General features: G+C 40.7%; 1 protein-coding gene across 1 annotated transcript; it reads left to right on the forward strand.

Moving 5' to 3' along the window:
* The first annotated feature begins 11,853 nt into the window (after nt 1-11,853).
* Nucleotides 11,854-16,840, forward strand: LOC108775486 (zinc finger protein 768). The gene is made up of 5 exons (XM_018541868.1): nt 11,854-12,010; nt 14,418-15,456; nt 15,568-15,869; nt 16,046-16,523; nt 16,810-16,840. The coding sequence occupies exons 1-4, from the start codon at nt 11,854-11,856 to the stop codon at nt 16,471-16,473; spliced, it is 1,926 nt and encodes a 641-aa protein (XP_018397370.1). The 3' UTR covers nt 16,474-16,523; nt 16,810-16,840.
* The last annotated feature ends 1,671 nt before the right edge of the window (nt 16,841-18,511 follow it).

An 18,511-nucleotide genomic window follows, 5' to 3' on the forward strand; every position in this document is an offset into this window, starting at 1 on the left:
ATCAAGGATGACAAGGAGGGGAATTCAGGATACCCGAGACTTTTATGAGGCATAGTAAAAACTCTCTCTGTTGAAAGAACGATGAAAAAAAAAAAAGTATTGTACTAGAAAGAGAAATACATAATTCATAAAGAATAAATACATCATGGAGTTACTATTAATATTGTGTCTAATAAATTTTTAATGAAAATTTTTTATCTTGTTACTATAAATTGTAGTTCAATTTAACACTTTGGCCATCTATTTTATCTTCGGATTCTCGTTGAGAAAAATTCGTTCGTGAGAATTCAATATACACAAGAATTATTCGCATTATTGTCTCCGACAAGTTCTAATGAGATAATTCACGTTGTTTGTCGGACGTGTTGAGGAGTCTTAATGGTAGGTTCGAAAGAGCGTTTCTGTCGCGATGTGTTCACGTCTCTCATCGCCATCCTATATACGTGACCCACCCTTTCGCGTAAGCGCATGCCAACTGTTATAGGGGTTCTAAAACAATACGAGCACGGGACGCTGACGTATCTGCAGCACTTTATCGCGATGTATACTCGACAGATTTACAATTTACGAACCTCCAACGAACGAGAACAGGGATTGAGATTTGGCCTCGTGTGTTACACGTGCGTGTGTTTCGCCGTGATGTTTTTAAAGTCAACCTCTCGTACGTACTCTAATTTGTACGACTGAGAATGACACAGATCACGCTCGTAATAAAATCGACTTGATATGGCTTTAAAACGCTATTCTTTCACTCTGTTCCGTGAATGTTATACACGCATTAATTATCGTACTGACAAATATTGCATACATAATCTCGCTAAATTAAATTCTTAGTTAATAATACATTCATTTATCTAATTTTATTAAGGCGTTAGCAATAAAGATACATTGTGACTAAAAAAAATGTTACATAAGTTACAAGAATGAAATATTTCAAATTAAGAATATATTACGATACTTACTAAAAATACTAAAAATAACGTGTGTATACAAAATGATACAACTTTGATTATAATTCTGTATTATATTTGATTTTAATGTAAAAAAATATAATTATCGCATTAGCGATTTTATAATTATGAAAAAATGAAAGAGATTTTTCATAATGAAAGATTTTTAGTTCTTGATCTGCTGAAATTTAGAGCTGACGAGTTTTTATGTTTTGCATTTCTACCAACGCCGCTTCGACTCTTCCCTCTTTCAAGCACCCTTCCGCAGTTCTAGGGTGAATCATCCCCTGTCCTCGAGCTCCGACGATAATGCGAGTCCCCGCGCACTTTGTACCGTCGAAGGAGGTCAGGTCTTTGTGTCGGATGATATAAATTTATGCGTAAGGAGAAGAGGGCCGGACCGTGAGATATAGCGGTAACGGAGGAAAATGTCATGGTAGAAAGATAAGCGATCGGACGGATTTAGAAGAACAAGTAGGGAAAGGCTGGAGTTTATGGCATGGAGATATTATATATACATATGTAGGCATTGCATATTATTGCGACCGTTTCTTTTTTTAGGATAAAAATTGTTTATGTCGCAAGTGGCGCAAATCACATTTTTTAAATGCGGGATATTGGGGGATATATATAAGCAGTTTGTACGCAGTATATAAGGTTCGTTTTAAACATTCTATAATATATAGTATTTAAATATATGTATACTACACATATCTAAAGATCTTATATAAATTATGAGCCTTTTTTCATATTAGAAATCTTCCAATTTCCATCTGAATTATATATATATTTGAATTTATATGTTATTTGAATTTATCACCACTACCACCCAAAATTTGTTGTTTATGCCCCACTCGAAGTACGGCTCATGCATACTCGAGGATGTAGAAAATATAAAAGAATATAGATGTACGAGCACACCTATATGTGGATATAAATTGGAAAATCGTTCGCGTGTATTTCCAAGCGTCTGGCGTCATATAATTCAAGATAGCTGACGTAGACATCAAGGACTTTTAAAGGCTCGTTTGTCTTGCATAGATTTGCGAGTATTGATTTTGTACATCTTTCAAACAAGTCCAATTTAATTCATTCCGTTAATTTGTCGAAGAATGTATTCCGTACATTTTCTTATTGTTTTCTTCCGAGCAATTTTCCACCATGAGACGCTAAATTTTGCTTCCGCGCCACCTTAACGAATATTTTAGGAGCAGCAGAGTTATTATATTAACTCTAAACGAATTTAATTCTTAATGCCATTAATTCGCTATAATGTCTCGAACAGCTTACAGTTGTAATTCGCGAACAAACTACGTAATCGTGGCCGAATTTTATAGGGCGGAAGGATACTTCGATATCTTTTTTCATTTAGGGTAAATGGCGGATGCGAGCGCGAACACGAATAATTACATTGAGAATTTTCATTCTGAAGGATTTCATTTTAAGCTCGGCGATTACCTCTTAAAGTGAAAATCTGAATTTTTCTTCTTATAAAATTTTTTATTCATACTGTTTGAAATGACATGAGTAATTTTCTTATTTTTCATAGCATTTCATATTTATAATAAAGTTATTAATAGGACATATCAACGAGTATTCAATTTTTTTTTTCAAATTTTCCAGAAAATGCACAAGACAATTTTCTTTCTCTTTCCATACATTTATGTTAGAATAAGTACTTTTTGTTTTTAAATATATGAAGATGCATTAAAGTAAAAGATTAATTCGAGGCAGCCGGTTCCTGATCTTCCGGTCGTAGTCATTGTACCCGTATTATCGTGTTTTAAACGAAGTTTTAAATTTTACGGCTCAACTTTAAAGTCTCAAGTTTCACGGCGAGCCCATTATCTAACGTAATTTACAGTTTCAGAGTAAATCATCTCCATGATACGGCGCTACTTAGGACAGCGCCTTGGAGAAAAAGCGATGAGTACAAAAGGAACGAGAACGCGGGAAAGGAATGGAATTGTAAATCCCACGAATTGGACGTCATGTGCTATTAATGTCATCTATTACTCATTCGTTAATCGTTATTCCTATAACAGGTATATATCATTCATATGTGTTACTAGCTTCGATTGAAAGTGTGCGTTGAATATAATTTAATAACATCGAATGTAATTTAGATGGTATATTCAGTTCAGTTAAAACTCGTTTGGATACCTCAAAGTATATATATATAATGGGCAAAGTTAATAATTATATTACACAGAACAAGTTGATCGTTACTACTAGCCCTAGCAAAAATAATATGTTTATTAAAAGTTTATAAGAAGTTTGCTTAAATGTTGTGTGAGTAGATGTTTTATTTGAGCTTTAGAACATTTATTAAATGTTTATAATAATTATACCAATAATTATTATAAAAATGATCTGATACAATAGATCAATCATTAAAAAGAAACGAATTCATCTCATATTTTGTATTATAAATGAATACAACACAAAATATGAGATAAATTCATTAAAAAAATTTTTACTTACAAACTTAATAACGATTTATACATATTAATTAGCTCTGGGGGAAAGTTTGTAATTAGATTAATTTTAGAAGTTCCATTTGGTGTCAAACTGATTGTGCAACAGCTTAATATATGTGATAAATTTATAATTAGAAATGAAGATGTTGCAAATTTCCATGTTCAAAAATAGATAGCTATAGCCGTTTAAAATGTATCGATGTGAGATAAAAAAATCTGTGCGTTTCTATAAATGTTTCATATCCTAACTATACATACACTTGTATTAATAAAATTTCTCCAGCAGTTCTTTTGTATTGTACATTATTTGTGGTTATTGTACTTTATTGTAAATTATAAACACAACATATTTAGGAGATGTTTTGATGCATGTTGAAGCGTTACGTGACTGTTTAAAAAAAAAAAAAGCGTTTCTCTTCTGAAATGTTACAGTGGCGTTTAAAGAAAAAAGAGGAAGAGACATTTTTTATCTAAGACTTCTGAAATTTTCAAAGTAATGTCTATGTTAAATAGATGCAAATTCTGCATCAAATTAACTAAAGCATCGCTGTTTTTTTTCTTTCCACTTCGTTTCAGCGGGTATAAATTAAGTGACTGAAAGGGATCTTGGAAAGGAAAGCAACATGGTCCCTTCGCGAGGATGAAATCCATACCACCCACGTGCTATGACGTGTTCGACTTTTACCCTTTGCGCTTCTCGGTGTTTCCAGAGATAACACTCACACAGATGCGAGAAACATTCAGCACGAACCAACTCGCGCGCATGCGAGGCGACGTAATATATATTTATGTACGCGTCATTTTACTATACGAAACGACGGTCCGAAATCGTCCCTTGCTTAATGGAACTACCCTTAACAAAATGGCGACCACTCGAGCGAAATTGGAACGTATAATATGTACACTAAATGCCGCAAATACCTTTGATACACAAAGTCGTAATGATCTTTCGTCTACTCATGTCGAGATATTTGTCACAGGAAAACTCAATATTGATCTAGGGAAACATCACAAAGTGGCTGTAAGCTTTGCTAGTTTGATGCATCGATAAAATAAAAGCCAAATAATACAATAGGTCTTGTGTAATTGATAAAAAAGTTTTAGATAATTTGTCTTGAATTTAATGTTTGTATGAATTTAAAGATAACTTTATAAACGTAGAAATTTTTAGTTTCATTTATTATTTATAATTACGTATATCGTATATTTTAGTATCTGTGCTGTTTCAACATGGCCGAAAATAACTACTATATGAAAGTACTATCAATAGGATTTAATAATCAGTATGTAACATTTGATCGGATGCAAAGAACACAATTTTTTATCGCATTACACAATTTTAAAAATGGAGAATTGGAGGCATTACTTCAAAAAGATTCATGTCAGACGCTTAAAGAGTTGTCGAAAACATTAAATGTCGATGTGTCAACCGTTAGCAAGCATTTAAAAGCAATGGAAATGATTCAGAAATTTATAGGAAATTGGGTCCCACATGAATTGAGAGAGACATTGCGAAACGTTCAGCCATTTGTGAATTGCTGCTCCAAAGACAAAAACGGAAGTCGTTTTTGCATCGAATTGTAACTGGCGATGAAAAATGGATTCGTTACGACAATCCTAAACGCAAGAAATCATGGGTGCGTCCCGGCGAACCGTCAAGATCAACGCCAAAACAGGATGTTCATGGAAAGAAGGTCATGCTGTGCATTTGGATCAAGTAGGTGTTGTGTACTATGAGCTGCTGCAACCGAGTCAAACCATCAATGGTGAATGCTACCGACGCCAATTACTCAATTTGAATCGAGCAGTCGAAGAAAAACGCTCACAATACGTCAAAAGACATGATAAAATTATTCTTCTCCATGACAACGCCAGACCACATGTTGCACAACTAGTGAAGAAAATCTTGGAGGCACTTGGATGGAATGTCCTCACCCGCCCTATTCACCAGACGTTGCTCCATCAGATTACCATTTGTTTCGGTCGATGCAGCATGGTCTTTCTGAGCAGCACTTCAGTTATTTCGAAGATATCAAAAAATGGCTGGATAACTGAATCGCCTCGAAAGAACCCGAATGTTTCTACCGCGGAATCCATTTGTTACCCGAAAAGTGGGAAAAGGTTATAGCTTTCGACGGACAATATTGTCAATAAAATATCAGGAACCTTTTTGATAAAATAAGTACGAGTTTTTTTTAGCAAAAAACAGCGAGAATTAATTCAAGCAGTTAATAATAATAATAATGTATAAATACACATTGCAGAAAGTTCTATAAATTATGATTCTAGGAAATTTTATGTCTGACATAAAATGACGAGAGAAAAAGAGAGAGAGAGAGAGAGAGAGAGAGAGAGAGAGAGAGAGAGAGAGAGAGAGGGAAGGGGGAGGGGGAGAACTAGAAACTCTTAAAAACTTATAAGACACAGAGAGAGAACAAAACCAACGAAAAGATGATGCATCAACTAAAATAGGAATTTCTAGAATTTTTAATTTACGAGAACTGGCGCAGATTGAAAACAATTAAAAAAATGTAGGAGAATAACTAATTTGTAAAGGGCGAGACGCTATTAACGCTATATCCTTATTTTACGTTTAACAAACGATGAAAATAGAATGGTGAATAACGATAATAGCATCTCTCCGTACGCATCGTATATTAATAACAAATATAAAACTATTATACAAAAATTCACGTATAGAATTCAATAAGTACGCGACTCAGATACGTACAGTTATAAATATCTCGACGCAATTTTATGTTACCCACATTTTTTAATTGCGAAAAAGCGTCATAAATTACTAATTATACTCTTTTTTATTGGAAATTTACGAAAATTTTAAAGAGTCGGTAAATTTTCGGACGAGAACCGTTTCCAATAATTTTCAATTGTGCAGTGCCGGCTCATCCGAAACGGATGGACGTGCGGCTGGACTCGGGACTGGCTAGCCGTTTCGTTATTATTCGTTTCGCTCGCTCTCCATTCGACTCGAGCACATCGCTTCGCCAACCATCACCCGTTGCTCGGCAACCTCTGACTCGCGACGTGTCGTTATATGATGGCGGCGGGGGTGGATAACCGGTGCGGCTGTTCAGTCTCTCTCTCTCTCGCTCTTTTCCTTTCTCTTTTTTATTTTCTCTCTCTTTCTCTCCCTTTCTGTCTCTCTCTTTTTATCTACACCATTCGCCGAGGCTGTTGAGTGGCACTCGTTGACCAAACGGTCATTACGACAAATGTTAGTTATATCTTGACGACACCATCAGATACTCTGCAAACTAACAGAATCGGAGGGGGTGTATGTGGAGTGAACCACCATAACCATCCTTCAACGAATATATGGCGCTGTTGGCACCTATCCATGTAAGCTGCAGCTGCAGGATTATGCTCGTACGCGTTTGACATAACTTTTGGTTGAGAATACACGTATAATCGATAACTAGACAATATATAAGAAAAATAAGATTGATGTATTGTGTAACAATTCATTCCAATAACTTGAATTGAAATTGGCTCGCGCAGATTGATTTTATAAATAGATTGATAACAAGATTAATAATAATGTGAGGATATAATTGCATATACTGATCGTTCGAACAGCATTCAAATATACTAATTTTCTTATTTACAAATTTTGGTTCAAGTAAGAATATTAACAACATTACATAATATTGTTGAGAGATAGCTTTTCTCATTACGATAATGAATTTTCCAACTGGGTTAATGACGCGAGAAATTTACCGTATGGCTTCATTCTAAGTGACCGTCTGGTTATTATCGTCCTATGTATGTTCTTAAAGTTTACATAAGATGGTACGGAGATCGTATTATAGATTAAGATAGAACTTGTCAAGGATCATATATCTGAACCCATTAATTACTACGGTGCTATCATAATCTCTCACACGATCTCGCATTCCGAGATGATTAGTAAAGTCCCCATAAATTTCGCGACATCAGAGAATCCGAATCTATCTAGACATTATTGCCTATCTCGCAACGGTATGAATGTGAACGTAATAAATGACAGAATAGAAAATAAGAATTAAGATTGAGATAAAAAAGACAACAAAATTTTATCAAAAATATGAGAAAGAAAAATATTATTATTAAAATGAAACAGGACATTGCGGAAAAAAAAAACATTATCTTGTTATCATCCCCGCAATACTTATAGATTATATTTTATCACCGTTTTAATCAGAATAAATGATAAGTATAGGTAGGTATTTATTGTAAGTAAAAGAAATATAATTAATGGGACCATATAGCCAACGAGAAAACATACAATTAATGTCTGTCGACTTAGGAACGTACGCGTAGTTAATTTCGTTTATGTTACAACTCGATATTGTTGCTAGCTTCTTCGAGAAAGTTAGAACGGTGTACCGCAGACAACATCTGAGAAAATAATCCGAGTTAATTCCATCGGAGCTACACATCTCGAGCCAACTTGTAGCGTTAATTCCAGGAGTCTCACGGAAAGAGAATGGATACAGCCATACGCAATAAATAAATCCAATAAAAGACACGCGAGGCGGAATGAAATAGAAGAAAACGCAAACCGGCCAAGCTAACCGGAGACGAAGAGGAGACACCGACAAACGGAGGCAGAGACAGAACTCGAAGCGCGGAATAGTGCGAGGGTGAAAAGAGAGACGTGGAAACGAGGTGGAGGATGACGAGAGCGAGACGCAACGATGGTATGGAAGGGGATGGCGCGCGCTATCGCGAACCCCGCCGACGAACGCGGCAGGATGCCGAGGTCGACGCTATCGATTGGCGTCGGCGTTTCCTCGTCGGTATCTAGCGGCTGGTGCGCTCTCTATCTCCCTCTTTCTTTCTCTTTCTTCTCTCTCTCTCTCTCTCTCTCTCTCTCTCTCTCTCTCTCTCTCTCTCTCTCTCTCTCTCCCTCTTTTAGTCGCGGGAGGGTTGGTTTTGCCTGCACCACCCCTCTTGTCTCTTCTTTCCATCTCACTCCGCCACTCGCTCTTCCACCCTTCCTCTTTAGCCACCCACCGCGGTAACAGGTGTTGGTCTGGCCCCGAACTCGTACAAAATCGATGGCGAGAGCCAGATCGGCGTCGGGAGGGGTTTCCCCGCCGATCCACAACCCCCCCTCCCCTCCTCCTCCTCCTCCTGCTCACCCCTCACCCCTCCCCCGGCCGCCGTCCCTCTGCCGGCCTTCCCCCTCGGCAACCTTCGCCATCCCCTCGATTAAGGAAGAGGAGAGGGTGGCGCGTAAGAACAGGGGAACGAGACCGAGAGGAGCGGGAGAACGCGCCGCAGCCGACGAAGAGGAGCGACGGGAAGGGGGTTGGAAACGCGAGTTACGCGGCAGGAAGGGAGAAGGGGAGAAAGCTGCACACAAACGCGGCGGCGAGGACGCAGGCGCCCGGGACGCGGGGCGACACTCGTCGGCGACGCTGCATTGGCAGTTGCACCCCAGCCACACCCGGTACGAGCCATGTAGTCGGGCTACCCTCCACCGCGATACACGGCGGACAATTGTTGCTTCTGCGCCTACAGGTGGTACATCTTCGTCTTCGATCTTCGCGGAGCTCGTCGGTACTCGCGTCCGCCGTCGCCGGGTGCCCGGGGATTCCGTCGTTGTCCTCATCATCGTCATCTTCATCGTCGTTTTCACTGTTGTTCTCATCTTTGTCGTCGTCGTTGTCGTCGTCGTCGTCGTCCTCATCGTTCGTTTCTGTTCCACGTCATCGCCGCCGCCGCCGTCGCCGCCGCCGCCGCCGCCGCCGCCGTTGTCGTCGTCGTCGTCGTCGTCGTCGTTGTCATCGTCGTCGTGGCCATCGAGGTGTTCGTTGTCGTGGTTACGCCTCGTGTATATCCGTCCGCCGTGCGAGACTACCGCAGTATATAGTCCGCGTGTCCGCCGAACGAACCATCGTAGACATATTACGTCGGTGCCTGCGTCGGGATCCTGGCCAAGGCTTTCGGTCCAGGGGAACGTCAAAAACGAGAGAATACATTGGTGACGCAAACGGTGTCCGCGGTGCAACCAGGGGCAAGTACCGTAGCTTCGGGTGCACTCGTCAGCCAACTCGCTTTCGACTGCGACTGTGTGTACCGTGTATAGGTAGCGAGAGCGCAAGAACGAGGGTTGCAAGGGGGTGCGCGCGGGATTTCCGGGGTCGCGGAGAGGGCTAGAGGGAGCTATCGACCACACACGTAAGGCGGCGGCGGTAGTGCTCGCACACACCGGCGCACACGGATACACAACATCGCGGACCTGTTGTCCAACTTGTTGCTCGTCCCTGCGAAGGCACACCCGCCCATCTCCGGAGTCGAAGGAGATCTTGTTTTCGAAAAAGGAACAGGCGCCAGTTGCGAGGAATCCAGGAATCGCATATCGGAACGGCGCGCTCCAACGACCGAGCTACTCCGACTGATCCCAGAAACGCGGACGAAGAAGGTGAGGATGGAAATACGGTCGGACTGAAACTCGGTGCTCTCGCAAGAGAACGTTTCGACACGAAGATCCAAATTGGCTTTCGAGCGAGGCAGGCAAGAGGAAACGACCGATTGCATTGCGATAAGAATTTCTACCGCCCAATATGTAATTTTGAACGAGCTTAAGACAGCGTTGGATCGTGAAAAAAAATGAGGATTCATCTTCCGCTGTTGATTGTTTGTATGAATCAAGAAGAGAACATCGAGGAAGACCAGAAAGCTCCACTCTCATCTTCAGAGTACACAATCCGTTTCCTACGATTCAAAGGAGAATTAATGACGCGTGCCGGCTGATTCAGAGGACCAACTCCTTATAGAAATTCCACTATTCGTATCGAAGCTCTCAATAAGTCATTTACTGTGAACAGCACAGAGCGTCGGCATCGATTCGCTTTTGACGATAAACGAGCAGGTTGCCAACAAAGTAGCGAACGGTCGCTTTGCAATCGCATCTCTCGATTTCGATAATCGAACGAGGTTTTCCCTCGTTTAGGAAAACTCGTGTACTTCGTTCACAGTCAATTTACAGAGAAGTCAGAACATCCGTCGGAAGTTCCAGATCGCGTTGCGATGAGGATGTTATTATCGAGACACGCACGTCCCGGGGCAACAACGTCATCGGGAATCGGCGTGACGAGATACCATCTGGAACAACCGGGCGAATGAAGAGTTCGCGGGTGAATCTCGCGGAAGCAGAGCGACGGAAGCCCCGACGTGGATTCGCGCATTCTCGGCGACGCATGTATTGCCGGAGGCAGTGCAGGATAACGAACGTACGGCGGTGAAGCGGAGGAAGAAGAAAAGAGAGAGAGAGAAGAAGAGGAGAGTCAAGCTAGATGGATAAAACGCGCACGTAGACGTACGTATATGCGTACGTTTTACGAACGACGAGGTACGCGGCGAACATGAGACTGGCGCCGTAGAGAGCATGTAAATCTTCCACCCGTAAATATACAACGAAAGCAATACTACAAACAAGGTAATCTCGAGGAACAAAGCAAAGGCAAGCCGCACACACGCTTTCCGCCACCCTCCCATAATCTCGTACTTAATCACGCCCTCTGATCGCGCGATTGGAATCGTAAAGAACTGATAAACCGCGTATTATTCTCCCGCTCGGACCCGATCGCCACTTATCGAGAACTCCTCCCAGCTCCTCGCTTCACTTAAGAGATATTTTAATATGAATGTATACACGCGCATATGTATAGACACCGCGATCGTACGCGCTCACTCTCATCCCTGTATATAGAGTTATACAAAAAAAAATATATATATATACGTTTATACGCAGAGTCCTATTGAGTAATCATGCAACGACGTCTAGAATTAAATCAAGCGTAATCGCCAAGATAGAGCCATTTTGAGCTGAGCGTTTCGTCTTTCCTATATATATGAAAAGAGAGTCGTTTTCGCTCGTTCTTGTTACTGAAAGGAAATTTTGAGTAGAAGGAATTCTAATTGGGACAGTCTGCCGGCGATAGATCGATACGAAACGATGTCGTGTCTCAGGATATCTTAGAGAAAGCGTACGAGTGGGACGAAATAGGCTGAAGCATCGATCGAGAGATCGCGTGTGCCTGGTAAAATTTCCCGCGTTATGGAATTAAGGAAGATGATATGAACTTGGCAAGTTTTTTCGTGAAAACGGGAACGAGCGGCAGAACGCGATTAACGGGATATTGAACGATATATATCGTGGTGTATCGTTTGCCGGCGAGTAGCCGCGACTTTTCCAAAGGGGATTTGCGCGATATATTCGCGATCAATATACGCGGTACTTCTCGATCGTGCCGCGGGTACGCATCACTCGCAATAAAGTACGCCGCCGCCACGCCGAAGGACCGAGGAAGGCTCAACAAGGGTTGTTTACCCCTACACGGTTGTTTGGCGATCTTAGAGCGATATTTTGATATTAATCCCGGGGGGTGGGAAGAGAGCAACGATCAGCCAAGATGCCGCGGTGCTATATGGTAAAGAAGGCCTTGTGCAACAAGTACATAAGCAGCGTTGCCAGAGGATTCGAGAGCTGGGGCCGAGGAAGGAGCACGCCATCGCCGACCACCGTACCCATCTCGACTGTACAGAGGTGCTTCGCATCCCCGGCACAAGGTATGCCACACACTTTTACATATTTTCCCGAGAATCCGCGATCATCGTAATTATTTTTACGATTTAATCGGACGATCGATCAATACCACGGAGCGCCAAAGTATAGCTTTAACCCTTCGGTGCCTCTACAGCGTTTTTACGTACTTATGCATTACGTCCTTATAGGTACACTGCGGATATTGTGAAAAATGAATTCATACCGTATTCTTTTTTTCAATTGAAACGTCAGATATCAAGACAATGCAAACGAGAGCAACAAGCAAATGTATGTATTTTTATAAATAAAAATGGTATAGCGTAGCAAGATAATCTCGGGTATGTTATCCTGGGAATGGCAACTGAAGGATTAAACTTGCAATTGGTAAAACCGAAATTAGTTCAACATCATATTATGATAAACCATATAGGGAAATATGATACATACATGTATTACAAATTATATAAATAAAATAGTATATAAAATAGACAACGAAATATTATGTGATATCTTCTGAAGTAATTAAAAAAAAAAAAAAAAAACGCATTAAGTACTTTTTTATTCTTTCGTAACGGTTTCAGCTTTTTAGCGTCACTTTATCGATATTCACTTCGACGCAAGTCCGATACGCGTTTATATCGAATTATCAAATGATAATGGCACACGCTGCTGCGCACCGCGTAATTCCCAAATGCGTTACCTGGTCGCAACAAAACGACCTTAATTGTCGGAATTCTCCGTGGCGTTACTACTTGTACGGCATATCCGCTTCTCGTGTGAATGGCGAAAACGGTATGCGAAACTTGTCGAGATAGTAAATGCAGTTACAAAGACGGCGCGGCGGCATTCGGAATCATCGTAATGGCGATGCACGTTTATAGCGTTTCGTCAGCACGAAGAAGCGAGAGTTACAAACGTTCGTGCAATGAATAATTTACAATTGACCGAAATCGTTTGCTGAAACGTCTAAAAAATAACAAGTCTTTAATTGAAATTTATCGGACAATTTGATAGTATTTGTATAGTAATTATTAAAATTAATCAAAATTGATATTTTTCGTATTATTAAAAATAATATATGAATATATTTTAAAAATTAGATATTATCCAAACTGAATATTCTAAACTTTTTTGAGATGCATAATTATGAAATTAAAAATTATAAAAGCAAATCAGAAGAAAAGAAGAAAAATGAAGAAAAATGGGCAAATGAAAGTCAAGCATAGTCAGTGGGACATAAAATTAAGTCTACTTGTACTTCAAAAAAAATTAAGCCTATTAAAAATATGTATATAAAATTTTAAACATTTTCGAGCCATCTTTAATGACAATACCGTATTTTATGATACTGTATTTTATTGTTTCATTGTTTCTTGTTTGAAATTTTATGTATTTTTAATAGACTTAATTTGGCACTTCATTAACTGCCTTAGATTCTTATTTGTTCATTTTTCTTCTGATTTTTTAATATCACGAGTTCTTCACATCACTATATTATTCTAAAAATACAGTTTCTCCTCTCTATTTCCACTCATTTTTTTCTCGTTTTTAATTATTTGTAGAAAGAAAAATGAAAAATGAGCGAAGTCTTAATTCTATAATTTTCTATTTTATATATACAAAATGTACATACTGTATAAAATTTATAATAATCTATATTTTTAAATAAGTATATCTCGTAACATGTGAACATAATAAGAATGTATTTTCGCAGTCGTGCAATGAGCAATAAAAATTTTAACTAAAGTTGATATGTAATTTTTTTATACTATGTAAATAAAAGTAATGCAGCACAAAAAGAAGGGCGTGCAGCAAAACTCTTTGTGATTACAGTAAAAATTCATTCTGCTCGCGAAACATACAAAAACAACGACGTAGAAATATTAAAACAGATCGACCTGGCGGCGTAAGAGAAGTCGGTCGCTTTTAAACGAAACGTGCACTTTCACAACCGAGTTGTTGTGAAATTTTATATCCGCGCTTAATCTTCTTGATTTTTTACTCGTATCTTCTTTTGACCCCGTTCCTAACATATTTTCAATCATAATCCCACTACCCCTATTTTCGCAATCCATACTGTGCAATCTACCTCTTTCTCCTACCCTTCTATCAATTGTTTAGCGTTTTCTCTTACCACCATCAAGATTTTAATACTCTTTGCTAAAAATCCTAGAAACGAGAATCGAATATTTTTTGATGTCCTATTTAAAAGCTTACGACACCGTTAAATCTCGATTTAAAAACGTCAAATGAGAGCAAAAAAATCAGTTTACACGTTGCTTCTATGACATATAAGGTAGTAAGGATATTTTGCAATAACATATGAATTATATATAGCTTTAGATACATGTATATATTCATTGTATCATGAGGCGTAGTCTGATTGGATTTATCATGTACACGCATAAAGCTTAATATTTATGATCCTAGAATGTTCCAACACGCAATCAAAAGACACAACGGCCATCACGTCTTCCGCCGTGGCCGATGCAGACCCCTCGAAGGAACAACCGAACAACACGGACACAACTGTCGTGACAGCGGTACCGTCATCCGTCATCATGATGAATCCGGCGATGGACCACTCGATGACGACGCGAATGGAAACCGTCGTGATCGCGTGCACCACAACGGCGCCTCTGACGACTCTATCTCCAACAGAAACAATCGTCTCTTCCGTCAAGGAAACTACAACGACGACGGTGACGACTTTACCTTCGTCGAGTGTGCGAACGACTCCCGAGAGACGCGACGAGACTATGACGTCTATCGTGACGCTACACCATCCACCATCCACCGAAAAACCGTCTCCGCCGTCCAGCACGTCAACGTCCTATCATCTACAGGATACTTCGGAGCACTCGAGAACACACGATAGGATACAATCGGTTATCACATCCTGTGACATGTCCATGTCCGGCCAAGTGTCATCCATGTTCAAAGATCGCTCCGCGGCGGAAACGGAGGCGGCACACGATCTCCTAGAACTCTCCCGATCTCTACCTCCCTTGCCACCGCCGAGTGTAGCGATCGGTCCTCAAAGCGTGGTCGAGGCGCCAGCGAGCGACGTCCAAGAGATGACCGTCTACCAACCGGCCGAGCAATCGATTTATCAGGTGAACACGATCGAGTTGACCAGCTCAAACGTCTACAACCATCATCAGCAGCAGCAGCAACAACAGCCACAGCCCACGGCCGCCGGTATCATTTATGAGTCTGCTATCGTGCCACCCTCGGGCAGTGTTTTCATACCTCTGGCACCAGTACAAGAGATCCTGCTGACGTACAGTACATCTACCATACCATGTACATCAATTATCGCTCAACAATCGCAGCATCAGCCGCTGCAACAGCAGCTTGAACCACCGCCGCCGCAACAGCAGCTTCAGCCTCCGCCGCCGCAACAGCAGCTTCAACCGCCGTCGCAACAGCAACAACAGCAGCAGCAACAGCAGCAGCAACAGCAGCAGCAACGGCAGCAGCAACAGCAGCAAACGTCTACCGTCGATACGAAAACGATTCAACTACAGGCAATACAGCAGCAAGTACAGCAGGTGCAACAGCAAGTGCAGGAGCAACGGTCATTACCACAGCAGCAACAGATCGAAACGACGCCGCCATTAACGCCGCCAACCTCCGAATGCAGCAGCGATATTGAGAATAGTAATCCGAACTCACAACCGACACAGAAGGACAAGGAGGTGCAGACTAACACGGAGCCGACGGACGGAGTGAAACCGGCCACTTACACGTATGACACGTTGCTTGTTTCGGACGGCAGATCGAAGAATAAGAAACTAGCCGCACAGAAGAATCAGGACAACGAACTGATCGATGCACCCGAGACCTCCAAGACCGGTCGTTACGTGTGTTGCGAATGCGGTGAGTATAGCGTTAATTCATTTAAGTCTAATATTACACTTATCTGAAATTTATCAATTTATTAATTTAGATTTGGATTGATGAATACTTGCACCAACGAGATGATAAACGCTTTTGCGGTATTACACGAATACTACCTTCAATCCTCAACTGACGCATTTTCCTTTTCTTTCCAGGCAAACAGTATGCGACCTCGTCGAATCTGTCCCGGCACAAGCAGACGCATCGCAGCATCGATTCCCAATCGGCCAAGAAGTGCATCCACTGTGGCAAGGCTTACGTCAGTATGCCCGCTCTGGCGATGCACGTGCTCACGCATAAGCTGACACACAGTTGCGGGGTATGCGGCAAGATGTTCTCGCGGCCTTGGCTATTGCAGGGTCACTTGCGCAGTCACACCGGCGAGAAGCCGTACGGATGCGCTCACTGCGGCAAGGCGTTCGCCGATCGCTCGAATCTGAGGGCGCATATGCAGACGCATTCGGCGGATAAGAATTACGAATGTCCCAAGTGCCACAAGTCGTTTGCCCTCAAGTCATACTTGAACAAACACCTGGAGTCGGCGTGCCAGCGCGAGAGCGACGACCCCGATGCGCCACCTTAAGCAGCCAGCACCACAGGATGCCGATGTAGTGGCGCCGCGGCAGCGATCAGGTAGGTCTCTCGTTTACGGTACGACCTGCAATTCGAGTTCTCTTTTTTCTTTGAAAATTGACGAGAATCGATATCCATTTATCGTTTTCTGGGAGAAACGCTTCCCTGTCGGACGATCGCTTCGCTTAATCACACTTGCGACACAGTCCGATATTGTACAATAGCGCGAGGGGGTTAAACCTGCTGACATATCACCCGCGATCGATCATGACCATTCTCACATTTAGACCTAACAGCGCGCCCGAATAAAGCACGCTGTGCTAACCGATCAATCCGCAATTTGCAGCCGGTCGTGCACAGTCGACGTAAACAGAAGATTGCAGTGGCGTCATCACGTAGACTGGTAAAAAAAAAAAAACAAAAATAATTTGCTGTATAGACAGTACTTTTTGTCATGGACCAAGAGGGAAAAAAGGACGGAAGACGAACGAACGCACGGGAAGCCGCTGCTGGTCTCTCATCGCCATGCGGATGCGATTAATTTCGATTATTTTGTACGAAATTCAAATCGATCGGATTCATCGTTGCGGCTCGATTGCGGCAGCAAGTCCTCACGTTTTTTTTGTTTCCGCCACAATGCCTGTGAAGCTCAAAAAAAGATTTAATTTCAATTTTCGAAATTTTTTTGGTTTGTGATTTGAAAGTGTCACAAAGCTACACAAGCATTTCTTGTTAACATTAAGTTTCATTTGAACTGTTTAATTATATCAGTTTCTCAAATCTTCGAAATTGATATTTCGAATCTCTCTTGTTTTTATCCGTCAATTTACAGAAAGTCATTTAACTTTTCCTTTGAGGACGGCTTTCTAAAGCTTTGTATCCACGATGCTAGAAAGCGATCCTAAATCTTGAATGAAGAAGAAATTCATATTGATTATGCGATCGAATTGTTTCTAATTGATCAATATACGTATATATGGTATATGATTTTGCTTGAAATCGCAGAATGAGTTAATGACTTGCTACCGTTGTCGAGTGAAGTCTCGGCTCTTTTGTGCATCATAGACGACGATCAGACATCGAATCACCGGTAATATCCAATTTCAACGGGTATCTCTCGATAAGCGCAAAGTGATTCGATTTACTCGCCCGCTTAAACGTCGCGGATAGGCGGATAGGCGGATGGGCGAAAATCTCGACTGCGCGGGAACGATGAGAAGGTAATTGACATATCGGCGTCTCTAGATCTCACGCTCGTCTCTTCCTCTCTCGCGGGAAGAGAAGTTTCTCTGAATGTTTCATCGCGCTGCTTCTTTTGGTTCCGAGCACATATTCATGCTATTCTTAAAATCGTTTCTCCGATTTTTCTCTCCTCGGTGTTAAGAGGAGAAGCGAACTCGCGAATTGTCACGCGGATGTCTGATGAATATCATTGCCGACACGAATATCCGATACGTAACGAGAATGGAAAAGCTAAATAAAGGTGGTACGTGAAAAAACGATAATACATAGTTGGAAAATTTATGTTAAATTTGAGATATTTTACGTGTTTCTTTAAATTAGCACTCAAATTTTGGTATTAATTTAACATGATGAATATGTTAGAGAGAGTAATACAAATATTATTATATATAAAAAATTAATACAAAAATGTACCACTAACAAATTGTGAAAGCATACTTTTTCTCTCTCAGTAAAATTAACATTTATAATTTATTAAATTGACACATTTTATTTATCTTAAAACGTTTTAAGATCTATTTTTGTTATTTTTGTTAATTATGTTACTTATTTATATGTTATGTTGTTTTAATACTAGTGTAGTGTAAGAAATGTATCATTTTAATGCACAATGTTCAAATAACACAATCACATTACATTAAATTAACTCGAATATATTAAAAATTCACGTATTTAAAAATTTGAAGAAACACAAATTTTAATATAAATACAAAATGTTTCTTTTTACACACAATGTATGTGAAAATAATTATGTAAATATAAGATAAAAGGAGACTTGGGGAATTTGACTATTTTTCGACAAAATT

This window comes from Cyphomyrmex costatus, unplaced genomic scaffold, assembly GCF_001594065.2.
Source record: "Cyphomyrmex costatus isolate MS0001 unplaced genomic scaffold, Ccosl1.0 scaffold30, whole genome shotgun sequence".
NCBI lineage: Eukaryota > Metazoa > Arthropoda > Insecta > Hymenoptera > Formicidae > Cyphomyrmex > Cyphomyrmex costatus.

Excerpts from the sequence above, each read along its gene's own strand:
- LOC108775486 (XM_018541868.1), top strand. The coding sequence starts at position 11,854 with ATGCCGCGGTGCTATATGGTAAAGAAGGCCTTGTGCAACAAGTACATA. Across the intron at positions 12,011-14,417 it reads CTTCGCATCCCCGGCACAAG|AATGTTCCAACACGCAATCA; the intron begins GTATGCCACACA and ends TTATGATCCTAG. Across the intron at positions 15,457-15,567 it reads CAGCAGCAGCAACAGCAGCA|GTCATTACCACAGCAGCAAC; the intron begins GCAACGGCAGCA and ends GCAGGAGCAACG.